At 38.6% G+C, this 21,555-nt stretch overlaps 2 protein-coding genes across 6 annotated transcripts in view; both read left to right on the forward strand.

Moving 5' to 3' along the window:
• Positions 1–2,761: 2,761 nt before the first annotated feature.
• Positions 2,762–14,606, forward strand: ube2d1a (ubiquitin-conjugating enzyme E2D 1a). Of its 5 annotated transcripts, none has more exons than XM_066682691.1 (7): positions 2,762–2,914; positions 6,511–6,574; positions 7,737–7,768; positions 10,507–10,584; positions 10,868–10,973; positions 11,107–11,200; positions 12,040–12,525. In XM_066682691.1, the coding sequence occupies exons 2-7, from the start codon at positions 6,562–6,564 to the stop codon at positions 12,164–12,166; spliced, it is 450 nt and encodes a 149-aa protein (XP_066538788.1). In that variant the 5' UTR covers positions 2,762–2,914; positions 6,511–6,561; the 3' UTR covers positions 12,167–12,525. The 5 variants fall into 5 exon arrangements, with proteins under 5 accessions (XP_066538788.1, XP_066538798.1, XP_066538804.1 ...); XM_066682701.1 differs by lacking the exon at positions 2,762–2,914 and adding an exon at positions 3,786–3,874; XM_066682707.1 differs by lacking the exon at positions 2,762–2,914 and adding an exon at positions 3,816–3,907.
• Positions 14,607–15,178: 572 nt separating this feature from the next.
• The window catches only part of bicc1a (BicC family RNA binding protein 1a), a 59,306-nt gene continuing 52,929 nt past the window's right edge, over positions 15,179–21,555 (forward strand). Inside the window, exon 1 of the mRNA XM_066682758.1 lies at positions 15,179–15,647. Within this exon, the coding sequence (XP_066538855.1) occupies positions 15,449–15,647 (199 nt within the window). The 5' untranslated portion in view covers positions 15,179–15,448. The remainder of the gene's footprint in view (positions 15,648–21,555) is intronic.

A 21,555-nucleotide genomic window follows, 5' to 3' on the forward strand; every position in this document is an offset into this window, starting at 1 on the left:
GAAATTACTCCTGGGCAAAAAGTTGAATTTAACAGCACAGGCATGCTCCAAGATAAAGACATAAACCATAAAATCACTAAACTTTACAAGAAGGACTTCAAAGTGTTTGGTTAATTCTTAATTAAATCTTATTTTTAAACAGTTGGTCTCTTTAATGCTGTCCTTGCACTTTCCTCCTGACATTGTATCTCCTACCTTGTAGTCTTTAGACTTTGAAATACCTTTACAGTTATGCAGAAATATAGTAATAGTGAGGATTAAGTGTATGTGTGTATAATTAAAGATCTGAAAGTCTGAATATTATTAAAATATTGCTGTGAAACTCTGTTATTTACTGTTAAATATAAAAAACACTTTTCACAGATGGTGGAACTCTCAAACACCAACAGAAGTCTCGTTCCTTAAACTCATATAAGGTTGTGCTGCTCTGTGGGACCTGTATTAAAGGTTTACTAAAACACAATTTGTGGTGAAACCCTTTCAGTTTTATTTATTTAAGATAATCATTATTTGTTCCACTCAGCTACTCAGTCCATTCAGGTTAAGTGCAGATACATTTCCCATTCTTTCTATTTTTTACTGTTTTGGGAATAAATGCTCAATGATCATCAAGACAGTGGGGCAAGAAAAAAACTGCAATTTTGAGGGACACAATAAATTTATCTGTATTTTGGAGTTAAAGCATTTTGAAATCAGATGACTTCAATTAATAAACAACTAGGCATGTAGAGCTTTGGTCAGTGTAGTATAAATAACATATAACACCTCTCTCCAGTCTCAAACATAAATTGTCTTGGTTTTTTATGATCATGTGTTTCGTAGAAAACATAAGTTAAAGCTAAAATGCAATTCCCACTGTGTTACTTCTGCTTCATCACAAACCACACTAGCACCCTACACAAGGCAAAAAAATACTGTATAATTATTAGAAGGGCATTCTGTAGTCTAGAAAAAAAGTGCATACTGATGTGATTTGAGACACAGCCAGTGAAACTTTTAAGGTGGAACAAAAACGACAAATAAGAATCTGACAAATGAAATAAGCTTACCAAAAATTCTTTAGTGTGTTCAGGCTTTCAGCTTTGAAAACATTCTTTGTGTTTTCCATCTAAGAAAAGCCAGTGCACTGGCAGGAACAGTGGGGTCGGTGGGAGTGAAGGAAGAGCACTGTCCTCCTCCCTCAATGCATGACTGAGGTGCAATTGAGAAAAGCACCGAACCCACAACTGCTTCTTGGGCACAGGGGATGGCTGCCCTCCGCAATGGGCGTGTGATCGCAGACCCTAGTGAATTAGTGTGTGTGTGTGTGTGTGTGTGTGTGTGTGTGTGTGTGTGTGTGTGTGTGTGTGTGAGAGAGAGAGAGAGTATTCACTGCCACCGATGGGTTAAATGCGGAACACACATTTCGTTGACTCCGGTAAAGTTGGTTTCATATTCGCATATTCAGATTTCTTTCTTCAATAGCTCTCAAACGGTGCATGCAAATGACTTAAAACTTGCAAAGTATTGTTTTTGGGATCCAAGACAAGCAACTACACCTCAGTTTATGTCAGAATTGTTTGCCATTTAAAAAACACGAAATATATTGTTTTCTATGGGCTGCCGCAATCTCCGCGAGAGCTAAGGGACCGTTTACAAACTACACTACACAGTAAAAACGAAGGTGACGAACCTCACACATGATGTATGCTACATCTCTTACCTTGATAAATTTAACCATTACTGGCCCGTGATGATACATTTAACATTACAAATTTCAATAGCTTTTGAACCTTTGATGATATTGTTTCAAAACTAATTGTATTTGATCAAGTGCCACCCACATGACATACTACACCTGTTAGTTTGGTAAATTTAACCCTTACTGGCCCGTGGTGATACATTTTTCATTATAAATTTCAATAGCTTTTGAACCTTTGATGATTTGGTTTCTAAACAAATTGTATTTGATCAAGTGCCACCCACATGACATACTACACCTGTTATTTTGATAAATTTAACCCTTACTGGCCCGTGGTGATACATTTTTCATTATAAATTTCAATAGCTTTTGAACCTTTGATGATTTGGTTTCTAAACAAATTGTATTTGATCAAGTGCCACGCACATGACATACTACACCTCTTATTTTGGTCAATTTAACCCTTACTGGCCCGTGGTGATACATTTTTCATTATAAATTTCAATAGCTTTTGAACCTTTCATGATATTGTTTCTAAACAAGTTGTATTTGATCAAGTGCCACCCACATGACATACTACACCTCTTATTTTGGTCAATTTAACAATTAATGGCCCATGATGATGCATTTTTGAGAATACATTTCAATAGCTTTTGAATGTTTATTGAAATTGCTCAGAAAGAACATGTAGCTGTTTGAATGAAGTAATGGTGGGGTAGGCAATAATTTGAGCAGGTTTTTTAACAGGTTTTAAAATATTTTTATTGACCAACTGTCAATATTTTGCAGAATGTAAGTATATACACACAAAACAACAGCAATAGTTATAATCCAAAAAAATTACTTTGAATGTAAAAATTAAGTTGTCTGACTCATGAGAGACATAACTTTTGCCAGAGGTGTACATACAGTAGGTGTATGCAAAACGTTGGTGTTTCCACAGGATACATTTAAAGAAAGCTGGAGCAGACATTCCCAGAAACAGACAATTGCATAAACATATTCACTGTAGGAAATAAGCAAAAACGTGTCTTTTGACATATGCTGTGGCAACATTTTTCGTTGGGCTTTTATTTTGAAGTGAATACAAATCCTGTGTCTGAAACGAATGGAATGCTATCTATCGAGGCAGTATTCCGAGGGAGGGAAGAAGCATAGCGAGGCTAGTCTGAATTGAATGTAGAAAACATTTGCGCGACCTGCCCGTATGTAGCATTGTGTTCCAAAGCAGAGGTGAGCTTTATTTTGAAGAGAGAGTGTAAACATAAACATGAGTTAGTTAAACAGCTGAAGCAATGGCACAGTATATTTATTTACAGCTGAAATATCCGTGTATATATGCTGAGATAGTCCGTTCAACCAAAAAGGGCTGCGTCTATTTAAAGACTTCCTTTAAGAATAAATTAATGAAATATCAGAGATAAATCAGTACATAATATACTCTTAAATGTATAATATAGCGACAAACACTGCCTACGAATGTTCCTTCGCCGGTTTACATTTAGATAAACATTACAATCGTTCTTTATATTTATACATTCATTCATTCATCGTCTGTCTACTCGGAATCACTGTGCGCAAGGCGGGAATATACCCTGGAAAGAAGGGGCACCAGTCCTTCATAGGGCGACACCTACGGACAATTTTGAGTCACCAATCCACCTACCAACGTGTGTTTTTGGACCGTGGGAGGAAAACGTACCACCGGGAGGAAACCCACGAGAACATGGGGAGAACCCTCCAAACTCCACACACAGGCAGTCACCCGGAGCGGGACTCAAACCCACACCCCCTGGACCCTGGAGCCGCATTATTATTTTAAACATATTTTCTCGAAATAAACAATAACAATTATTACCACATACATCAATTATAAAAATAATTATAAACCTAGTTACCTTGGGACGAGCAGCTAAGTAGTAAATTGATGCAAATTTCAAAATGTTATGTTGCTGTTTCTTCTTTTTACATGTGTATAAGTTATTGTGTGAGTATTAAAAAATTCTATTATTTTCCTTCTTAACATTTTATTTCAGTTATATTACTGAATATGTTGTTACCTACACTTGACGGCAGTCAGCTCTCGGTATCCTAGCAACGTCATGCCGTGTTGTTGCCTTTCGAGCCTTCATGTCTAAACGCTTCCTTCTAATGCTCTGACTAAGGAGACAACTTAGACAACACGGCATCGAGGTTTATCCCTTCTGTTTCAGACACAGCCGAAGAGTATTAACAGATACTATATTTTTGTTGGACTTTTATTTTGATGTAAATAGAGACCCACTGTATGTGTATACATGTGTGTGTGTGTGTGTGTGGCGCGCGCGCGTGCGTGAGAGAGAGAGTGCGAAAGAGGGAGAGATATTGGTGGGTGTTATGGCTCTGAAGAGGATCCAGAAGGTAAAATGTCCTTCTGTAATGTTTATTGAATGATAACTCGGCGGACAGTTAGTCTTGGGAGTGGAGGGCTCTTTAGCTCTTCACCCAGTGCGGCTAAAGGCGGTGTGAATGTGATTTAACGTCTGTTTATCGGAGCTGAGAGTGACAAAGCCGGCTGTGTGCTAAACTGGACAAGGCGTACACTCTCAGCTATGTTTACCAACATCTGTCTGCTTCTGATACCACACTCTTCCTAATAGCATCCCTCCACGTAACTGGGAGTCTGAAGTGTGTTACCGAGATGGAGCCCCCACGATGCTAAAACAAATAATATTTTAGAGGCTTAAAACATTCCAGCGGACATTCAGCTGATTATATCGTTCCCCCAAGTTAATGCATTCCCTCAGTTGAATTAATCTTTACTTCAATTTATGAAGTTTGTCCTTCAGTATAAAAATAATCCACTGCTCCCAAAACATCCCAAACTGACACTTGAGACCTTTCCTAGTAAAAAATATTGAGACTTAAACACTTCCCTCATTTTAAAGGGGACATTTTGTTTCTGTTGTTATTGAAAAAATACTTTTTCAGTGCATTAGCATTTACATATTTGGGACTGCGTATCACCCCAGAAACTGTAAAATAGGACAACTCAGTCATATATCAGAATATACGGGACCAAGTGAGCCATCCTGTTTCTGCTCAGCTTCTGAAATAATAAGGGGAACCAATCAAAGTGCTGGACCCACGTCCACAAGAGAGCTAAAATATGGTATTAAACAATATAATAAAACAGGCATGACAAGAGAAATAAGAGAACTGAGCAAAAACTGAGAAGATGAGAGCAGAACAGTCAAAATTGAGAGCAAAAAGATGTTGGAAAAAGAGAGTGGAGAACTACCAATAGGTATGTTCTGGAATTCCAGTCAGAGCTAATCTGGGCCCAGTTTCCCAAAAAACGTCTTAGTGTTAAGATCATGGTAACAGGGAGAGTGTTCAGCTTTTAAATTTGGATCATTTTTATAAGCCAATATCTACTAATATTGACACTATTCCTATATTTATTGTACATTCCTAAAAAGTATAAAAGGTATGATACATAACTTTTCCAATTTAATAAAACTTTTTTAAGTGAAAATCAATATTTCGTAGACGTTATTGACCCTTTGCCGTGGAACAGAACAGTTGGTGTGTTTAGGCCCAAATTGGGTATTTTTACAGTGTTGACTTCAGGAATCAAAGTACAGGTTATGTGTTTTGGGAAGATGTTTAGAGACAGTTGTAATTATATGGCTTGCTCTAAAGTGTTTGTGCAGCTATGCCATCAGTTGTCATGCCACTGACAAACACAGGGAAGGGTTTTCTAAGCATAAATAAGGCCTAAAAGCAACTTTAGATGAGGTCTTTGCCTTGTGAATAAAACAGTAAAGCACATTTGTCCCTGAAGCTTAATTTTTACCATAAAAGAATAGCGTAAGATAAAGGATAGCTTTATAGTCCATGAATAGACAATATAGGTCCCACACACGAGGGTGGCCATATTTATAATAGGTTAGATACAGAATCTCTGATACATCCAAACCACTAGGTGTCAGTATATTAACATGAAGAAGAATCATTACTGGACTGAAAGCTCATTTAAGTGCATACTGTAGTGATATATTTAATACTAAGCCTCTTTTGCTGTTGTAACACATTTCATCAAAGAATTAATTAGATTTTGTTCCAAATTTCAAAGTAGCTCTATCTCTAAGATATTAATTAGGTCATTAAGATTGGTTTAGACAAAAATATGGGCTCTTATGACTAATAACCGACTAATAACCTTAGGCTTGTTTCATTGTAGAGGATCTTACAAACTTTCCTAACAGTGGTAGTGACAGGAACCAGATGTCGCAATGTCTACACAACACAAATACAGCCATTTTAATCACTGTCCAAGACCAAAAAGTCAAACTTCACCTGTCTTCAGGGTTTAATGTGAAGTGATGATAATGGTAAATCTGGAAAACATGTTTTTATTTCCCTAATTATTCCTTGTGTATACCTCTTTGACAATGGCTCAGGCATCAGGCATTCAGCTTCCTGTGAAGCTCCCTTAAACATCTGGTTCCATTTACCTTCACTGTTCTTTAAAACCTAACCATTCCAATCAAACCACACCCAGCAAATGTTATCATTTTAACCATTGAATTATTTGGGAAATTTGAAACATCAGTGGATTTCCCCTGTAAATGACTTTTCCTCCAGTTCACCGGAAGTGAATTGGGAAAAAAAGATGCTAATGCCGTCAAGCTGTAGAGTGCCTTCTGGCTAAATTCCTCCAAACTGACTTCATCTTCATCATTTTGAATGAGGGATTTTTCCATGGAACTTTCCATTGCAGTATACAAACATTTGGAAATGTTGTATAGCCTGTTTCAGTTGTGTGTGTGTGTGTGTGTGTGTAGGAGTTACAAGACCTACAGCGAGACCCTCCTTCACAATGTTCAGCAGGACCAATGGGAGAGGATTGTGAGTGTTATGTTTCTGCCTATCTCAACTAGAGCTGGACAATGTATTAAATGTTTATGGCTGTTATACAGTAACTTGTTTGTAGATTATTGCAAACATCACAGTCCCATTTTTTTTTTCAGCCATTTGAAAAATTGTATTCCTGGACAATCCTCTCGAAAAACATACAAAGCTATGCAAAATTTGATGCCAACAAAAATAAGCAAAAAATGACTATTCTAAATGAATTCTCACAGAATATACACCTTATTGACATATTCTCAAACAGAATTTTGTGTGAAGTTCAAAGGAATCAATAGCCAGTTTGCCCCCCTTTGCTGCGGCAATCTCAAATGCCTCTCCAGCTGATCCTAAATGTATTGGATATATTCCATTGCTCCACAGGCTCTTTCCTTATGTACAGTTTCTCCAGTGGGCAGCACAGTGGAGCAGCAGGTAGTGTCGCAGTCACACATCTCCAGAGTCCTGGACGTTGTGGGTTCGATTCCCGCTCCGGGTGACTGTCTGTGAGGAGTTTGGTGTGTTCTCCCCGTGTCCGCGTGGGTTTCCTCCGGGTGCTCCGGTTTCCTCCCACGGTTCAAAAACACATGTTGGTAGGTGGATTGGCGACTCCAAAGTGTCCGTAGGTGTGTGAATGTGTGTGTTGCCCTCTGAAGGACTGGCGCCCCTTTCAGGGTGTATTCCCGCCTTGCGCCCAATGATTCCAGGAAAGCTCTGGACCCACCGCGACACTGACCGCGACACTGAACTGGACAATGTTACAGACAATGAATGAACGAGTTTCTCCAGTGCATCCCTTTATTTTGCAAGCTTTTTCATGTAGATTATACAAGCTGTGTGTGCACAGCTGAATGTTTGCTTTTACAATGGGTGTACATAAAAATGGATGGATTCATTTTTTAAAATTTTCTACATATGTTTATACAGTCTTTATACGTATCTTTAACGTATTAAAATAATCAAAAAGTCGAGATGTAAATTAATCGTAACTTAACCACATACCTCAAACAAGATAAACTGCAGTAAAATGCATGACTCTGTTGTTTTGCTGACTAAACCAGCACATTTATAGAATGTTTATTGATGTTTGTTTTACTAAAAATCTAAATCTAAAGGGGAAAGAATAGAAGTTTTCATCATTCTGCTGTTTTCTTAATTTCAGTGTTTCACTGGCAGGCTACCATAATGGGACCAGTAAGTAAAGTGTTATTAATAATAATACATTACATTCATACAGCGCTTTTCAAGAATCCAAAGACACTTAAAAGTTACAGGTCATGTAGCAACAAACAGAAAACATAACATAGACAACAAGAAAAAACAAAACAAAAAGCAAACATTTATAGCACTGGGAGGTTGAATGCAAGGAAGAATAGGTGAGTTTTAAACAGGGACCTAAAAGAAGACAGAGAGTTTGACTGCTGGATTTGTGATGGAAGAGAATTCCAGAGATGGGGAGTGACTCTGGAGAAAGCCCGCTCTCCTAGGCTACGAAGGAGACAAAAGTGGTGGGAGATTTAAGGCTTTGTACGTGAGCAACAGGATTTTAGACTGAATACGGTATTCAACAGGGAGCCAGTGAAGATTATAAAGGACAGGTGTGATGTGTTGATGCGAGGAGGTGTGGGTAAGAAGGCGGGCTGCTGAGTTTTGGACCATCGGGAGCTTATGGAGAGAAGAGTAATTAATTAATTAATTAATTAATAAAATTAAAGAGAGAAGAGAGTTACAGTTATCAAGATGGTTTGAGATGAATGCAGAGATGAGTTTTTAAGCAGCAGACTGAGAGTGGGATGATCTGATTTTTGCAATGTTTCGTAAGTGGAAGAATGAGGTTTTAACAAGGGAGTTAACATGTAGATCAAAGATAAATTTGGGTGTCGTCTTCATAATAATAAACGTTCAGGTTAAAGCAACGGGTGATTTAACCTAGTGGGAGAATGTAAATAATAATCAACAAGGCTCCCAGCACAGAGCCTTGAGGGACACCATGTGTAAGTTGGTTAGCCACTATTCTTTTGAGAACTTTTGAAAGGAATGGGAGGTTAGAGATAGGGCGAAAATTGTTTTAGTTATTCTGATCAAGACCAGGATTTTTGAGGATTGGAGTTACTGCTGCAACTTTATAGATTGAGGGGATGTGGCCATGGAGCAATGACTGATTAATAATGGCTGTGAGGTGGGGGACCAGAGTAGTTATACAGGCTTTGGTTAGGGGTGTAGGGAGTGGATCAAGATGGCAGGTTGTAGTTTAGATTTAAAAATAATTTCCAAAATGAGTGAATCAGTAACAGAAAGCAGAGAAGAAAACCGGGGGGTCCAGAGGCAGTAGGGGTGAGTAACATGGAGAGAAAGTATAGGTTGCAGGAGTGGTAAGTGACTCATTAATTTTAGTTATTTTACGTTCAAAGAAATTAAGAAAAGAGTCACAGAGTTCAGAGGAAGAAGTTTTTACTGATAAACTGATAAATAATCAGTTCCATTGATCATACAAGAACATGTTTTAGTTCTAAATTTACAGGCTGTAGTCCCCCTGGTGCAAAAGATATTTTTGCTGTCACATAGTTACAGGGTCCTAGGGTTTTGGGTTTGAGCCCCACCTCAGGTGACTGTTCGTCAGGAATTTGATGTGTTCTCCCATGTCTGTGTGGGTTTCCTCTGGGTGCTCCTGTTTCCTTCCACAGTCCAACAACACACGTTGGTAGGTGGATTGGCCATGCAACAGTGTCCACAAGTGCGTGTGAGTGTCTTGCACCCAATGATTCTTGCTAGGCTCTGAACTCACCACGATCCTGAACTGAATAAGTGGTTACATTCAGTGAATGCATGAATTAACTTTTAGTACCAAATTGATAGAGCAAAAATCTTATTTTTATTTATTTTTCTGTCACTTAAAGGAATACAATGTAAGAATTGTCTTGTCTACTGAGCAACCCCTACCCGCTACTGAGTATAATCCACGTTTACAGTACTGTCGTGAAATCAAGTCTCACACACACCTCTCTCTATATATATATCTCCCCCTCTCTCTCTTTCTCTCTCTCTCTGTCTCTCTATCTCTCTCACACTCACTCACTCAGTGATATTTACATAGTTTGCGAACAGCTCTTGGGGCTTTAGCTGATGTCGAACCAGAGGAATGTGTAATCGAATAAAATAATTGATACATGATAAAACCCACATATCGCTCATAATACACATTGGACCATGTTATTACAACCATAAAGAGTAACATTGGTGGTAATCTAGCCATTATAACCACAGCAACAGATAGAAAAACACTTATAACCAGAATCCGTGTCTAATGCTAAAAAGTGAGCTAATCCGGCTAAAGTTAGCTGGCACTACCACTCGCCCTGGTTAATCAGTAACTCTCAAAAACCTGATTATAATGCTGTTCTCAACCAAGCTTAGGTTCCACCAACACAAAGTGTAATTCTAGTCATTTATTCCACACAGCAACCGGAGAAAAGCATCAGTGTCTAATGCTAAAACGTGAGCTAATCCGGCTAAAATTAGTAGCCACAAACCCTGGCTCACTGCAAAGTAACTCTCAAAAAACTGACTATGGCATTTTCGTCAACAGAACTTATCACTAACTAACACCAAAAAAACATGAAAAAAGGGCAACAAATACTTACTAGTACATCTTGTCCTCATGTCTGTTTATATAATATTATTAATATATGTAAATGTTATTCTATCAATATGGAAAAATGTTTTCCATAAAAAGTTTTAAGCAGTGTATTTATATTATACTACTACAGGGCAATACATTCCAGCTGTAAATTTTAAAAAATGTTAATGTTTAATAACTTTTTAGGGCAGTCTCATATCCAATTTTATTTTTGTTAAAATCATGCTTTATATTATATGATTGAAGCTTCTATTATATTTTATCTACATTAACTTTTTTCTTTTTTCTTCCACAGGGTGACAGTCCATATCAGGGTGGAGTTTTCTTCCTCACCATACACTTCCCCACAGATTACCCCTTTAAACCACCAAAGGTAAGCGGAGTTTGGGAAATAGGTTGTTGGATATATTCTGTATTAAAAAGGAGGTGTGTTGTGCAGTATATTTATTATTTTTATTATGATTTGTAGCAGTAGTACTTAACCTAAAAAATTGTGGGAACCATTAATCGTCCACCTCCACCTACTCTTCCTAATCTAGCTCAGTAGAAGCATCATCATCTTTATCTTCATCAATAATACAGTCCTACACCTTAATGAGCACGTTAGGCACTGTCTGATACACAAGCCCAGATTTCAGTTCTTGTTTCTCTCTTAGGTTGCCTTCACGACAAAAATCTACCACCCAAACATCAACGGTAATGGCAGTATCTGTCTGGATATCCTTCGCTCTCAGTGGAGCCCTGCTCTTACAATATGTAAAGGTGTGGATTCTACAAATTTACTGTTCTGTCCCTATAACCTCCAAGGAAAGACAAACGCAGAAATTCTCTAATCAAATGTTTCTTAAATTTTACAGCCTCATGTTTGTTTGTTTCTGTATTTTTTTGGTTCTAGTTTTGTTATCCATATGCTCACTGCTGTGTGACCCAAATCCAGATGATCCTTTAGTCCCGGACATAGCGCACATCTACAAATCAGACAAAGACAAGTAAGAGACTAGTCCCAGGACAAACTAATTTCATTCATTCATTGTCTGTAACTGCTTATCCAGTTCAGGGTCATGGTGGATCTGGGCCTACCCGGAATCACTGGGCGCAAGGCGGGGTCAGACCTTGGATGGGGCACCAGTCCTTAACAGGGTGACATATTCACTCACACAGTTACACCTATGGCCAATTTTGAGTCGCCAATCCACCTACCAACGTGTGTTTTTTGGACCGTGGGAGGAAACCGAAGCACCCGGTGGAAACCCACGCAGACACTGGGAGAACACATCAAACTCCTCACACACAGTCACTTGAAAAAAAAGGGACTTGAACCCACAACCTCTATGTCCCTGGAGCTGTGTGACTGCGACACTACCTGCTGCCCCACCATGCAGCCCCAAAATACTAATTTGCATAAAAAGTTTTAGTCAGTGAACTACCCCACTTGGCATCTGTATTGTAATAACGAAAGAATAAGCCACAAGCTAAAATGATATGTAATTTACAAAGGCTGACTTGTTAATTGTCCCCGAAACTTTACTTTTGTGACATAATGACGAAGAAAAGATTTCCGATGTTTCCACTGAACAACCTGATTGCATTTTGTACATATAAACAAATTGAGATTATGATCCTTTGAACACACTCAGAAAAAGTTGGGACAGAGGCAGGCTTACCTCTGTGTTACATCACCTTCCATTTAATTGCACTGTTTAGTCATTTGGGAACCGAGGATACCTATAGTTATAGTGTCACTAGTGTTTTGCCCATTCTTTTCTGATACAAGACTTCTGCTGCTCAACAGTCTTTGTCTGATTCTCCTCTTTATGATGCACCACAGATCTGGACTGAAGACAGACCAGCCATTCTCATTCAAAGCAACAGACTCTATAACAGGTTGCTCTGAGCAGGGCTGTTTAGACAGGGAGAAAAGGCTGATGCGTTGTTTGATCCTTGTGGTATTTTGACCAAGGAATGTCACAGAAGACCCCCAGAGCTGTGTTAATTGGTGAAAAAGGGGTAGAATATGCCACCATCGTATATATTTTATAAACTTTTTATTTTCCTATGTTTTAGTGTTGCAGGCATAAAATTCTGAATGTGTTCATATTTACAAAATAAAATCAAGTTGTACAATAAACCATTGGGAATCTTTTCTTTCTGCTTTTGTCAGTTAAATATCACAAGGCCAGCTTTTTCATAGATGGGGTTTGTTCACAATTTACTCCTCACCCATACAGTAAGCGGTTATTCGATGTATTTTTCATGTTTCTTTTTTTGTTTTTTGCACTGAAACTACAAGGGTAACATAAATAACATGTCACTGCATGCGTAAATCATCCCATCCTTGTCTCAAGAATTCACCCTCACGTTTCAGTCTTTCTACTCTAAAGCGACTTCTTTATTTACAACATGGAATATCAGGTGGATTGGCTATTCAATGTGTCCACATATGTGAATCTGTGAGCATGTGTTATGCTTAAAGCTAAACACTGTATTTTCTTTTTCTTTGTCAGGTACAACAGACTGGCCAGAGAATGGACTCAGAAATACGCTATGTAACTGCCCCAAATTGGACAGTCAATGTTTCAAGGAGTTGCACTTGGACAATAAATGCAGCTGTACTGTAAACCACCTGAATCAGAACTGGTGGAATGTCTTTGGTTCTCATACCACAAACACACACTTTTTACAGAGGATGTCCTGTAGCTAAAACTGAAACTGCTTTACGAAGATAGAAGCCTTTCACTTTTTTTTTAAACAGAAATCTAAAGGAGTGTGGGAGTTCTCATCACCTGGCTATTGCTGAAGGGAGTTTGTGAGTAGCCATATTGAAAACTACCAAAAAGCCTACCATGAAAATGATTTCTGTTTCCTGTTATAGCATTATTGTATAGTATTGAAAACTATACTGGAACTGTTTTTATTATTTGCATTAAAAGTGGCAAGAGAATGTGATGGTTTTGGTTTTGTTCTGTGGTCATGTTGATACATGGAAGTGAATCTAAGGTTCTGCTGTTTGAGGTTGTTATTATTGTTTTATTGTCTATGACTCAACAATGAGGATTACGCTTGGGTTTTGTTTGTGTAATATAACACGTCCAAAAGGACAGGCTAAGGCGTGTGTTTGATTATAATATTTTTTCAGTAGAAACTCCAATAACTACATAATGACTGAATTTCTGCATAATGTAATTGCTTACTTATGTCTTAGTTATAAACAGTTGTTCAGAATGGTAATGTGAAATGTACTGACTTGTGATGGGAAATCTCTACACTACAAATATGGGTATTGCATTTACTATCCAAAGTGCATACATCTTTAGAATTTTGTTTATTTGTAAACACGCAGAAGAACTCAGTGAGAAATTGTGTTTATCTTCATCTTCCCAGTTTATCCTTTACAGGTATCTGTCACTGCTCCATTGCCAAAGATACAATGTACATTTGAACTTTGGCCACAGGAACACAGATTTATTTGGTTAATACAAGCTTCCATTAAAAATAAGCACCATAAGCAACATTAAACTTAAGTACAGAACAAAAGATCAGTCTCAATAACTTTTTTAAATTTTTTTATTTTAACCATTAAATTATACAGAAAATGTAGAAAAAAGCATTCCTATGCAGTTCTAACATATCTGTATAGTGAAGTTTATTAGCTAATAAATGGCACAGCCATGGCACATATATATCACTATATATATATATATATATATATGCGCATATACAGGGGTTAGACAATGAAACTGAAACACCTGTCATTTTAGTGTGGGAGGTTTCATGGCTAAATTGGAGCAGCCTGGTGGCCAATCTTAATTGCACATTGCACCAATAAGACCATGTGCATCCAATGGTTCAAACATTGTATCCTGAAGGCAGTGCCGTGTATCAGGACGACAATGCATCAATACACACAGCAAGACTGGTGAAAGATTGGTTTGATGAACATGAAAGTGAAGTTGAACATCTCCCATGGCCTGCACAGTCACCAGATCTAAATATTATTGAGCCACTTTGGGGTGTTTTGGAGGAGCGAGTCAGGAAACGTTTTCCTCCACCAGCATCACGTAGTGACCTGGCCACTATTCTGCAAGAAGAATGGCTTAAAATCCCTCTAACCACTGTGCAGGACTTGTATATGTCATTCCCAAGACGAATTGACGCTGTATTGGCCCCAAAAAGAGGCCCTACACCATACTAATAAATAATTGTGGTCTAAAACCAGGTGTTTCAGTTTTATCGTCCAACCCCTGTATATCACTATATATACTACTTAACGTATATATATACATTAAGTAGTGATATTCTGAATGAATGTTTTGGTTTAACCCTTTCTAAATCTCCTGGCAGTCTTGTTTTATGTCTATCATCTCTAGTTTTACCAGTGAATAAATACTTCATACGTCAAGTGTGCTGTACATTTGATCAAGGAGAATATCTGGAGCTTTGTTCTTCACACTAGCTCACAGCATATCTACTACATTTTAGAAAAATGTAAAATGTTTTACTTTTACTTGTTAAATAAAACATGTTTTACTGTATTTGTTTTTGTGGACTAATTATGTATAATTTTATACAAGCACCATGGCTATTGAGAAGATAAATGATTTTGAAATATTCAGTACTGTATATCTGCAAATAGTGAATTAAGATAAAGATGAATAGTTCATTTACGTCAATTTACAAGCATTAAGGGATTCTGATCCTTGGAAATAAGTAAAATATGTCATTTCTATGAACAGATGTGTTTTAGGTAGTTAATTAACAAATTATGGGTAATTTCCCCCTGCTTTTAAATAGTTCAAATGTGTTTTACACTCTTTACAAATAATTTGTACTGTTTGTCTTTTTTCTAGAATCGGATAGAATTCAGTCTAACGTTCATTGTTTCTGTGGCTTAAAATGGAAACGTGTGCGCGCGCGCATTCGCGTGGAGCGTGGAAGGCCAGTGGAGTGGAGGCGCGCGCTGAGGTTTTTGAAAAGGTTGATGTGAACATCGCGCTGGAGCCGAATATTTCCGTCCGCCACCGTTTCTTCTTATTTCCACTCTGGGAAAAAAGCTGGAGGAGGGAACAGATTTCGTTCTGAAGGGAGAGCCCTGAATATATCACAGAACCGGACCCGAAGACGAGAAAAAAAGCAGACATAAGACGCCAACTCGTCTCCGTTTACCGTTCTATGAGAATCTCGGTGTTTCTGTCCGTGCGGAGCATCGTGGCTTCAGAGCGCGGGCGTTTTTACTCGCCATGGCCGCTCACATCGTCACTCATAGCGGATTCTCTCCTCAGTCAGACCCGCGCTCGGGCTCCAACAGCGAGCGGAGCTCCGACTCTCCGCTACCCGCTTCCGAAGACGACTCCAGCGACCACGTCTCCCCTCCAGACCCGACCTGGACGGAGGAGAGGTTCAGGGTGGACCGCAAGAAGTTAGAAACAATGTTACTTGGTTGGTATAAAGAGAAAACTGCAGCTGGTATCTTTAGAAATCCTCGTTCCACCTTAAGTGGTGCAAAAGTTAGTGAGGTTCACGCTTAAATTAAGCTCAGGGTGAATATTTATCTAAATTTTATCTTCCACCTTAAAAGTTAAAGGAGTTCTAGGTTTAATAAAGTTCAGGTCGACATTTTCTTCGAGTTCCCTTTTCACCTTAAACCACACATCAGTTATAGCGTATTCGCCAGCTTTGCTGAAGTCTGCGTTCCACCTTAAATGGGGCATTCTGGTGCACCGTTTAAGGTGGAACGGAGAATTTGAATAAGAGACCATCTTCACTTTCATGTATATGTGAATGAGAAGGAACTTTCCAAGACAAAAGGAGACACCTTTCCCCCCAGTCTTTGATGGAAGTGATTGAGTGTTATCTAGTAGTCTGTGGTGGAAATGAAGAAAGTGAAGCCTGTCTTCTTTATTCGCCTTCGGTTTAATCCGTTTTCAGTTCGAATGCGAAGTTACGAATATTCGAGAATTCGAATCAGGAGCTAAATAAAGCCCGGTCCACAGACGCTGCTTAGAGGATTCCTAATCACTCATTAATGTATTTCTCATCTCAAGTAATTTAGTTTTACTTCTCAACATTAATTTATAACTTAGATATGATTTTTAAAACTCTCAATAAGTTGCAGCTCTTGAATCTGGTTTAAGTTACCAATTGTGACAGTGCTCCTTTCAGTCAGCAGAGGTCACTACTGAGTTACCTTTGTCCTTCAAAGCTTTCCAGGTTTTTCCATCATAAAATATGCATTGAATTGTGTCTGGATTAGTGGTTTAATTTTTTGCCCTTTTGATGACATGCGTTGTCACAACTCCCAGTCAACGTATAACATACTGCAATAATTTTTACTACCTTCCTGACACTAACCTCTACTAACACTGACTGTGTCTTGGTTAACTCCTTTCTGTTGTCCTGTCACACTTGACACAGGTTTAACTAACCCTTCATTCTTATATGAACTGCTTTAAGACTCATGTTTCTCAGAAATAGACGTGCGTCACTGGTCCTCCGTCTAGTGATGCAAGTGTCCTATTTGTTAGAAACATTCTGAACAATATAAGTATGACTCAAATATCACTGCTATCCAAAGAAAAACATGTATCTTTATTTTTGTCCATTTTAAGTTTACTACATCATTTTGGAGATGCATGTTTTTACTTGGGGCAGCACAGGTAGTGATGCAGTCACTCAGCTCCAGGGACCTGGAGGTTGTTGGTTCAAGTCCTGCTCTGGGTGAATGTGAGGAGTTTGGTGTGTTCTCCCTATGTCCACGTGGGTTTACTCCAAGTGCTCCAGTTTCCTACACGACACATTGGTAGGTGGATTGGTGACTCAAAATTGTCCATAGGTGTGAGTGAATTTGTGAATGTGTGTCACCCTGCAAGGCACCCACTTCAGGTTGTGTTCCCTTGGAATTTTACTTAGAATTTCTCCATTCAGGTGGACAGTCTACTATTACAGTATCAAAACATGTCCACTGTGTTGTACATTGTGCTATGCTTAAGTAATATTTAGAGCATTAGGGCTGTGCAGGTGGAGGATTGCATGATCAGAATGCATTAACACTACAGTTGGAAAGCATGTTTGTCTGGAAACAGCTGTCCTTTTTATGATTAGTATTCTGGAAATACTTTGTTCTTTTGTGTTTTTTCTCTACCTTTACACTCACTGGATTCAGAGATCAATGTAGGGTCAGTTATTGTAGGAAATACATGAACCCCACAACCCAGAGCTGGCCCACTAGACTTTAATGTGATGTCTATTTTTTTCTCTCTCTCTCTCTCTCTCTCTCTCTCTCTCTCTCTCTCTCTCTCTCTCTCTCTCTCTCTCTCTCATTCATCCTGAATGATTCACTGACCAGCCCACATGTGTAACATCATGTGGTGTTGTGATTGGCTGGCAGGATTTGTGTATTTGGGACTGTCTTGTGATTGGTCGGACTTTGGAATGGGTGTGATAAGAACTTCATTGTGTGGGAAGCTCTGTTTTATTGCATGTGAAGTAACAGCAGATCTTTTCCAGGAAACGAGTGAAGGGGGAAAAAACGAAAGCATCTTTACTCTGTTCCATAACATGTTAATGTAGTGTGCCGGGAATCAATTTGTGTGGCCTCACAGTTCACTAAATTGTGAACTGAATATGAAACGTTTTTAGAGATGTGAGCAATATAGATGGCTTTATTAAAATTGTAGCCATGATTTTAAAATATCATTTTGGCTACCTTACCCTATATTTTCTCATGTAACCCAAACAGAATCATACACATTTTATCACAATGGCATTAGGCTTTAGTGCACACACACACACACACACACATAAATGTCTACGTAATACTTTGTTTAAGGAATTATGTATTCTAAATAATCCAGATTTAGCCTTAAATTGTAGGTATTCCACAACATGCTCCGAATCACTGAGCAGCACAAAAGAGTTAAATACACTCCCAATTCTAATGAAGTTGGGACGCTGTGTAAAACATAAACTTTTTTCGCAAATATTCACTCATTTTGAATTTGACACCTGCAACACGTTCCAAAAGAGTTGGAACAGGTGAATGTTTACCACTGTGTTACATCACCTTTCCTTTTAACAACACTCAGTAAGTGTTTGGGAACTGAGGACACTAATTGTTGAAGCTTTGTCAGTGGAATTCTTTCCCATTCTTGCTTGACGTACAACTTCGGTTACTCAACAGTCCGGGTCTCCATTGTCGTATTTTGCGCTTCATAATGCGCAACATATTTTGAATGGAAGACAGGTGTGGACTGCAGGCAGGCCAGTCTAGTATCCACACTCTTTTACTACGTGTTGTAACGTGCAGAATGTGGCTTGGCATTGTCATGCCTAAATAAGCAGGGACATCCCTGAAAAAAAAAATACTTGCTTGGATGGCAGCATATGTTTCTCCAAAACCTGTATGTACCTTTCAGCATTAATGGTGCCTTCACAGATGTGTAAGTTACCCATGCCATGGGCACTAACACACCCTGATATCATCAGAGATGCTGGCTTTTTAACTTTCCGCTGATAACAATCCGGACAGTCCTTTTCTTCTTTGGCCCGGAGGACACGACGTCCATGATTTCCAAAAACAATTTGAAATGTGGACTCGTCAGACCACAGGACACTTTTCCACTTTGCGTCAGTCAATCTCAGATGAGCTCAGCCCCAGAGAAGCCGGCGCTGTTTCTGGGTGTTGTTGATATGTGGCTTTCACTTTGCATGGTAGAGTTTTAACTTGCACTTGTAGATGAAGCGACGAACTGTGTTCACTGACAATGGTTTTATGAAGTGTTCCTGAGCCCATGTGGTAATATCCGTTACAGAATGATGTCGGTTTTTAATGCAGTGCCGCGTGACAGATCGAAGTCATGGGCGTTCAATGTTGGTTTTCTGCCTTGCTGCTTGCAGAGATTTCTCCAGATTCTCTGAAACTTTTGATGATATTATGGACTGTAGATGATGAAATCCCTAAATTCCTTGCAATTGTACGTTGAGAAACGTTGTTCTTAAACTGTTGGACGATTTGCTCACGCAGATGTTCACAAAGTGGTGAACCTCGCTCCATCTTTGCTTGTGAACGACTGAGCCCTTCAGGGATGCTCCCTTTATACCCAATGACACTCATCTGTTTCCAATTAACCTGTTCACCTGGGGAATGTTCCAAACAGGTGTTTTTTTTAGCATTCCTCAACTTTCTCAGTCTTGCCCCTGTCCCAACTCTTTTGGAACGTGTTGCAGGCCTCAAATTCAAAATGAGTGAATATTTGCAAAAAACAATGAAGTTTATCCGTTTGAACATTAAATATCTTGTCTTTGTAGTGTATTCAATTGAAAATAGGTTGAAAAGGATTTGCAAATCATTTTATTCTGTTTTTATTTATGTTTTCTACTACGTCCCAACTTCATTGGAATTGAGGTTGCATAAGCTTGTATTATACTAGCCCTAAACAGTAAGATTTTTAATGTACTAATTAATAATACATAGTATAATCATATTCCCAAACATCCCCAAAATGCACTCTTCATGGTTAGCGCATGGCACAAACCAAATTTGAGCCCAAACACTAAGATTAACCTCTCAGTCTTGTTCAGTTATGTAGGAAATAAGTGTGCATGTGCTTTTGCTAACTAAAACACACACACACTCGCTCACATGCTCCTCTGTTTTGTGTTGCGTTCTTGGCGCAGGTGGTGTGTGTGAGACCTGCTAATGGTTCTCAGATGCCTGTTATTTGCAGCCTGACTGGCAGATTCTACTGATATCAGGTTTTATTAACCAAGTTCTCTCTGTTTAATGTGAAACAGAATGTCAGATCAGTCAGAAGAGATTTGGTTCTTGTTTGTGTATCCAGGGTTTTTGATTTACCGAGATAATATTTGTGGTCTACAGAAGTAGCATTAGCATCCCCCAATAAATATTAGCAACATGTTATTAAAGTCAGTGTTTATTATAGTACAGTTTTCTTTGTGATGGAAGCTTATGGGAAAATAAGATTTCCCATCCTTGTCACATGTTTTAAAAAGCAGTACAAACTGCAGACGTCCAGCTTAAAATATAACATGCCACATGAGTGTGTAAAGTGTCAAAATATTAATACGATACTTGATTTCAAAATGCACACTGTATTAGGGATGTGCATGGGTACTTGCAAAATCAGTTAGACTGTATTCAAATACTGAAATCATTATTCGATTATCTGTTACCATTGGACTTTGCAGCACCAGACTTGCTTACAACAGTTTGAGGAACTTTGTGCTCTGTTGCTGAAAACATCCTGCACAGCTGCTTAATCCAGCAGAAGGAGAATGTAGAGCTAAGTATATGTCAGTGACATACTTCCATATCACAAAAATGTGATTCCTTTGAAATACTACTACAACCTAAAATCTAGCAGTCCTAGATCACTGCTCCAAAGTGAGCCTCTGTGTGAGTAAATGTGGAATGGGCTCCGTTCCAAAAAATGTATGATATCTGTGGGCGTGTCTAGTTGTAGAGCAGCAAGGAGCAATGGCAACATCCACGAAGAGCGTACTGTGTAGCCTTCTTCGTATTCTTATTGCCAAAGGTTGATCCATGTTTGCTTTTTGGAGAAAAGCAAATGTATTTAACAACAGCACAAATGCTCGCAGGTTGTCTATATGCTTTGCCATCTTCTCACTCCTGTTTACTCCCTCTGTTGATGACGTATTCTGTGACGTATCTTCGGTTCCACTAAAACTGGTGTAAACGCAGGCTGGTTAGCTGAAAAGCACCAAGGTTCTTATAAGCCTGAACGGAACCAGAGTAAAACATGGTTTAATAAACCCTCCTGCTAGAGGAAAGTGGACATGCAGGTTTAGGACTTTGTATCTCCTATTTGTTAAACGGTTCATTAACTGCTATGATAACACAAATATAAAAATGATTAGAAATACACATGCCTAGTATGTATCAAAATATTTTGCTCTTTTGAAATTTACAAAAAAGTAGAAAAGAGCAGAACATCAGCAAACTGTATTAGCTTGTTTTAGAATCTGTTATGACAAACTTCACAGTGATTGGGGGAAAAAAAGATTTTAATCATGTAGCCAACCCCTAATGTATTATACCCACATCAGAGGGCCCTAAAGGCACATTTGGCATCAGCATGTAGGCAGGATGCAAATGTATACTTGTGTGGGGTCAAGTGAATGCAGTTTTAATTCTTGTGGCTCATGTATGTGTGTGTGGTTGGCTATTTTCTGTATGTGTATGGATACAGGAAAAGAGGTCTGTTAAGGGAGTATGTTCCTGACTCCCACTCAGTTGACTGATGCCAAGCAAATGTAGTTGATGTGGACAGGGTGGTTTTTGTGTTGAGTTGTGGATATTTTCTCTCCA

Source organism: Hoplias malabaricus, chromosome 1 (genome assembly GCF_029633855.1).
Source record: "Hoplias malabaricus isolate fHopMal1 chromosome 1, fHopMal1.hap1, whole genome shotgun sequence".
Lineage (NCBI taxonomy): Eukaryota > Metazoa > Chordata > Actinopteri > Characiformes > Erythrinidae > Hoplias > Hoplias malabaricus.

What these genes read in the sequence shown, in the direction of transcription:
- ube2d1a (XM_066682681.1), top strand. Translation starts at nt 4,058, where the DNA reads ATGGCTCTGAAGAGGATCCAGAAG. An exon ending in AGGCTACCATAATGGGACCA is followed by an intron (nt 7,769 to 10,506) that starts GTAAGTAAAGTG and finishes TTTCTTCCACAG; the next exon opens with GGTGACAGTCCATATCAGGG. An exon ending in TGCTCTTACAATATGTAAAG is followed by an intron (nt 10,974 to 11,106) that starts GTGTGGATTCTA and finishes TTTTGGTTCTAG; the next exon opens with TTTTGTTATCCATATGCTCA.